Source organism: Bubalus bubalis, chromosome 3, assembly GCF_019923935.1.
Source record: "Bubalus bubalis isolate 160015118507 breed Murrah chromosome 3, NDDB_SH_1, whole genome shotgun sequence".
Lineage (NCBI taxonomy): Eukaryota > Metazoa > Chordata > Mammalia > Artiodactyla > Bovidae > Bubalus > Bubalus bubalis.
Window position 1 is genome coordinate 10560135 of NC_059159.1, and position 6000 is coordinate 10566134.

A 6000-nucleotide genomic window follows, 5' to 3' on the forward strand; every position below is an offset into this window, starting at 1 on the left:
GGTGGGGAAGCCGGAGCAGCGCGGCACCGAGGCGCGGGGCGTCAGGGACCAGGACATCAGGCCTGGGGGTGGGTTGCGCCGGGGGAGTCCCGCCAGGAGAAATGAGAACCCAGAGGTCGCGCCCATCTCCCTGGGATCCCCGAGTTCTGCCCAGACCGCAGAGAAGTGCAGTCCGTAGGTGAGGAAAGCCAGGACCTTCCCCTTTAGAAGGCTAAGAAGAGTCACTTACCGCTCCCTCCCAACCCTACCCTTCTGCCCCGCCTGATTGGCATCCCCCCAGCTGGGGAATGGCCTACTGGAAACAGATCGTCCAGGGCCGATAGGGGAGAGAGAGGCGGGTGGGATGGGTCATGAGCGAGGAGGGAAGGGTCCTTTCCTCCCGGGGCGCCTGTTCCCTCTTCTCGAGGGCCGGAAAAAAGGAATAAAATCCGAAACACGTCTCTATTTACAAAGTATATATTTAAACACGTAAAAAGCGGTATTGGATACAGACATTCACAACCGCAGAAGATACGTGCCAAGCTTCACTCGAGCTGAGGCGGAGATCGATTCGAGATTTGTACAAATCTTAGAATTAAATAAACCCAACACCCGCACATCTCGCGCGGTTGCAGACGCCCAGCCCCGCAGCCCCTGCCCTGCCCACCCACCCCCAGGTCAGCGTCGCAAGAGCGAGCAAAGGAGACACGCGGACGGCCACGGACAGAAGACAGGACAGATAGGCGGTGGGGCAAACCAGGGCAGGGGAAGGTCGGAGGGAAAAGGCAAAGTCAGCCCCGAGGGAGGGAGATGAGGGTGAAGGCAGGAAAGGAGGGAGGGAAGGCGGCAGCCAGGTAAAGACATGGGTCCTGGAATGACCGTCCACTCGGTAACAGACATGTCCCTTCAATGAAGTTTCATCTGAAAATAGCGTCGATATTTAAATAGATACACTTGGTCAACGGCGCTTCTTTATACAAAGTCTAAAATACCAGTTTTACAAATGTGAGCAGATAAAAATCCCCATTCCACGGGCTTTTTATAGGCGCAATTTGATAATTAAAAAAGAAAAATCCTGTAGTACTCCGTCTTCCTCTTTTTTACCCCCTCACTTCAAAGGCAAGAAAGTCTGGAGGAGAGGCTGCGAAGAGGGAGTGGGAATACGGGGAGTGCAGAAGAGAAACCAGGCGGGGGTCCCCGCCAAATCCCCCGAGGATCGAGAAGTTTCCCCCTCAGTCCCGGCTCCCCGCCTGTATCGCCGGGAGTCTGTGCTTCCTCCCAAAGCGCCGGGCCCCCTCGCCCCTCCCTCCACTAGCAATGGGAAGTTAGATTCCCTCTGGCCCTTTAAGGGTGGGGGAGGGCGAGGAGGCCGCAGGACCAGTCCTCGAAGGGACCGGGATGTGGGGGGGCAGATTTGTGCTTTTGAGTCAAAAGAGGGGCGCGCGTCCTGCGTCCTTGGAACACAGCGTGGTCACGAGTCGGCCGGGGCGGGGGCGTCCAGGGACCCGCTGCCGCGCGCAGGCCTCCCCAGCCGCGCCGGCCGTCTCTTCTCCAACTCCCTCTCCTCCCTCCCCCTCTGGCGGAGTTTGAATGTCGAGTTCAAATAGAGAACACTCCGCGAATCGAAAAGGCCTATAAATTATAGCTTTTGCTTTTAAGAAAGGGGGGGGGGGAAGGAAAAAGGAAAAGTTCTGATGCGCTCTCTTGGATGGAAACCTCCCCTCGCCCCTCCTTCCCTGGCCCCGCCGAAGCTGCCGGGGTGCCAGTCCTGCCCAGCTCCGAGCCGGAGCCCAGACCTTCACCGCACTCCCAGCCGAGCTGCGACCAGGGCCTGGGTGCTAAGCCTCCGCTCCCAGCCGCCCCCCACCCCCGTGGGTCCCTCTGGGTGGGCCTGTCCGGCCGGGCGTTCTCCTGGGAGCTGGCGGCCCGCCCTCCCCAAGGGAGGGGGACTAGTCCAATCTTCCTGGGAGATGGGGGTCACCGTCTCTCCTGGCGAAGCTAGAAGACGCGAAAAAGAAAAGTCCACCCCCGAACATTTCTCTCGTAAAACAGCAACTGTCTCGAACTCTGGGCACCGACATGCAATCCTCCCAATTTATCCTGGCATTTCGGGAATGTAAACAGATTCGCTGGATTTCTTTTCTTTCTGTGAAGTAAGGAAAGGAATCGAGGGAACTGGGAGGTTTTGTCCACATGACATACCTACGATCCGATCTGCCTGTACAACACACACATCTCCCGTAAAGTGCTTTTTCCTGGTGTGGTCCTGGGGGAACTCTGCTGTTCCCCACCCACCCGCAACTTTTTACCTTCAACTTCACACACAAAAAAATTACTCCAGTTAATACTTTGCTTTTCCCCCAACAGATTTCTTAATCTTAAAACAACAACCACCAAAAAAAAGGAAAAAGACTGACCCCACCTCCTCCCTTTCTGATTGGGGAACCAATCTTTTGTTGGCCTGGCCAACCAATGGGAAGAGAGAAAAAAATCCGGGTCCTGCCTTGGTTTCAGGGGTCTGCCCTGGGGCTGTGGGAAAAAGGAGGGGTGAGGTGGGCTGGCTGAGTCCTTCCAGACACCATCAGAGGCCAAGTGCCCAGGTCTTCATCCTCCCTACTGCCCTGGGTGGCTGTCAGACCCCTCCTGCCCCAACTCAGCCTGCCTTCCCCAACTAAACCACACTGAGTCTCTCTCTCTCCTTGTTTAAATAAAACAACTTCAAGAGTTGAAATATATATATTTAGATATTTTTTCTTAAATAACATATTTACATCTAATAGAAAATATAACTCTAGAGATAATCTTTCCAACCAAAACTGAGTGGGGAGGGATGAAAGGAAAGGGGTTGTGTGAAGGTAGGGAAGGGACAGGGCCAGCCAGAAGGCCGCCTCCCCACCCAGAAATAAAAAGCATTATGCCAAGTTTGCACTGTCTCTCTCCTGCTCCCTGGTCTTGGGACCACCCACCCAGATATTCATCTTTTCTCTTTAAAAAACCCTTGGTCCGTGTTACTTTCCTTAATGGTGACGGTCAAAAAGTTTGAGGTCACGTCGGTGACCACCACCTTCTCCAAGTTGGTCAGAGAGGGGCTCCAGGATTCTTCCTCTGGGTCCCCCAGGATTCTGGCCACTGGGATTCTGGCGATGAGGGAGGGCCTTCCCCCTTGCGCCCCCATGTCCCGATACAAGCCCCCCACAGAGCCAGGGGTGCCTGAGCCGTGCCTGACCCGGGGGCCACCAGGGTCCAGGGTGCCCTGGCCTTTGGCCTCCAGGAAGGCAGCCCTGTGCTTTATGACCCTGGCCGGAAAGGTGTCCACAGCCAGCTTGCCTGTGGCCTCAGCGGGGCTAGGGCTGGCCACACCACACTGGGCCAGGTCCGAGTCCTGCCTTCGAGCCAGCTGGATCACGCTGTGGCCAGCTGGGAACTTTCCTGCCCCGGAAGCAGTGTCGTCCAGCTTCCTGCCCTTGAGGTAATCTCCGAGGCCATCACTGGGTTCTCCCAAGGGCCTCTGTGAGGGGTCTAGGAGCTCTTTCCGGGGCTTGGGACCTCGCTTCTTGGAGCTGTCACCTGGCGAGCTGGGTTTGTCATCTGCACGGCTGGTGCCCCGTTCACGCTCCCGCTCTCGTTCCCTCTCCCTCTCTCGCTCCCGGTCGCGCTCGCGGTCCCGAGGGGGCTCCACTCGGCAGGTGCTGCTGGTGCTGCTGCTGCTTCCCGGTGGGGAAAGACCCATGTTCCGAAGGCCCTCACGGGACCGGGAAGTAGAGGCCAGTTCTTGGGGTGAGCGGCCTGGGTAGGGGATCCGAATGCCTCGGGCTGAGTCACTTCGGAACTCGTATGTTTTGGCCTTTGCCTTGGCCTGGGCCTTCAGGAAGAGAGGGTAGTGTCAAGAACCCAGCAGGGCCCTTGCCCCGCCCCCACCTCCCCCACCTCCCCCACCTCCCCCACCTCCCCCACCTCCCCCACCTCCCCCACCGCTCTTCCAGCCCCAGCCTCCCGGCTTCACCCTCTGATGCCTTGGAATTCCCATATGGGTTGGGGTGAACTATAGGGGTATCAGTTTGTCTGGAAGCAAAGGGGTAGATTTGTCTGGAAGCAGTCATTTGTACCAAGTACCCTTCTTGTAGTTGATTATGTCTATTTGAGATGGTTGAGGGGATCTGATAAAGGAATTCTAATTTGGCTAAGCCCCTCCCCTCAGATACCCTTAGCGGTGAAGTGACTCGGTGACAGCCTGTCTAGGGACTCCCTCCTAGATTACAAACAGCACACCCCAGTGGTTCATAACCCCTCATGGCCTGCTTCCCACAAACTGACACAAGAACACTACTGCCCACCATTGGACACTGTCACCCTACCTTGAGCAGGAAGGTTTTGGGTTTGGGTCCTCGTTTTTTGGGGCCATACAGCTCCATCTCTCGCTCCCTGCAGAAAGAAAGGAGGGGGGAAAGGGGAGCGTGAGTGAAGAAACCAAGTGCGCTCCAATTGAGGCTGGACAGGAGCCACCCTTCGTGTTTCTAAGTGAGAAGCTGAAGCCTGGAAGGGCCTGTACCTTTCTTCAAAGGCTGCGAGCAGGCGAGCATCCAGGATGTTTTCTTCGGGTTCCCATGTGCTGTACCTAAAGGAAATCAGGAAGAAGTGGGCGTCAGTTCAGGGAGCAGAGAAAGAACCGCGGGTGTGCATGTGTATGTCTGTAACTTTTCTTGTTGCATTGTATTGTATTTCAATGTAAAGGGAAAAAGAGGAAGAAAGAAAGCTCCGGAATAACAGTCTGGGGTTGAGAATTGCACAGAACCTACTTACTTCTGCGACCAGCCCTTCCATTTCACGAGGTATTCCATGCGTCCCTGAAGATGCAAAAAGGAAATTGTGTGTGCAAGGGGAAAAATGCATGACGGGGACACGAGAAATACATGCAAAAAATGCATGCACCGAATGAATGCGCTAAATCCCACCGCGAAAAGGCACGCGTACGCTGCATCACCCCCTGCACGAAACGCTGCACATAGTGCATGCACCGGCATTCATTCCCCCCACCCCGCCCCCCACCCATGCAATCTGTGCATCGCTGCAAGTCTAAGGAAAGCGCTTGGGCTCAGAGCCGCCGCCACGGCCGCGGCCGCTGCTGGGACCTGGGGGAAGGGAAGCTGGGTTGCAGCAGGGGGAGGGAACCCGGGCCGGGAGGGGAGGGCTCGGCCCAAGGCCCGGGGGCACCTACTTTCCGGATGCGCCGCTTCAGGAGGGCTTCGGCCGCGAACACCCGCTCCCCCACCGCTGAAAGCTCCATGTTGACTCGGCGCTTCCCCCCTTGGCCGCTTCCAGGAGCAGAAAAGCAGCAGCCAGCGCACGACAGACCATAATACTCTCCCGCTGACGTCAGTTCTCCTCCCCCTCCCGCGCGCTCGCTCCCTCCCCGCCCCCTCCCTCGCGCAGCTCCCTCCTCCCCGCTTGCCCGGCGCTTCCTCCCGCCCCACGTGTTGCTAACGACGTTGCTAAAGCCGAGCGGCCAGAGCCAGCTCTCCCGCGCTCTGATTGGGCGAACTCCGGGCCACGCCCCTCTCGCTTTCTCCCCCGCGTTGCTACGTGACCCGCGTTCCAATCGCCAGGGGGCGGAGTCCGAGACGGCTCCGGAGACTGAGCGCGAAGGGGGGGGGGGGGCGTGGGGCCGCCGCCGGAAGTGGCGTAGCGTGGAGGCGGGCTCGGCCGCTGTCAGTCTGTCGGGCTGGCAGGGGGGCCGTCCACCCTCGGTCCCCACCGGGGCCCCCTCCCCCGCCGCCAAGATGTCCCCCCGGTGCTCAGCGTCCCCCACAGCTCTCGCTGGAACCCTGGCGGCGGTGTCAGCCAGGCCCCGCCCCCTTGGCGACCCCCAGCCCGCCCCACCCCCACCGCCAGGACTCGCGTCGTTCCCTCCCCCCGCCGCCGCCCGCGCAGCACAATGCACAATGCACAGGTGCTGGGGCGCCGCGGGCCGCGCCCGAACCCCCTAGTGCCGGCGACGCGCCCCTCGCCAGCGTTCCCACCCGG

General features: G+C 58.7%; 1 protein-coding gene across 1 annotated transcript; it reads right to left on the reverse strand.

Moving 5' to 3' along the window:
• Positions 1-440: 440 nt before the first annotated feature.
• CBX8 (chromobox 8) lies at positions 441-5368 on the reverse strand. The gene is made up of 5 exons (XM_006064134.4): positions 5195-5368; positions 4780-4823; positions 4529-4594; positions 4335-4401; positions 441-3841 (listed from the first exon to the last, which is right to left on the reverse strand). Exons 1-5 carry the CDS (start codon positions 5261-5263, stop codon positions 2954-2956), a joined length of 1134 nt encoding a protein of 377 aa, XP_006064196.1. The 5' UTR covers positions 5264-5368; the 3' UTR covers positions 441-2953.
• Positions 5369-6000: the final 632 nt, after the last annotated feature.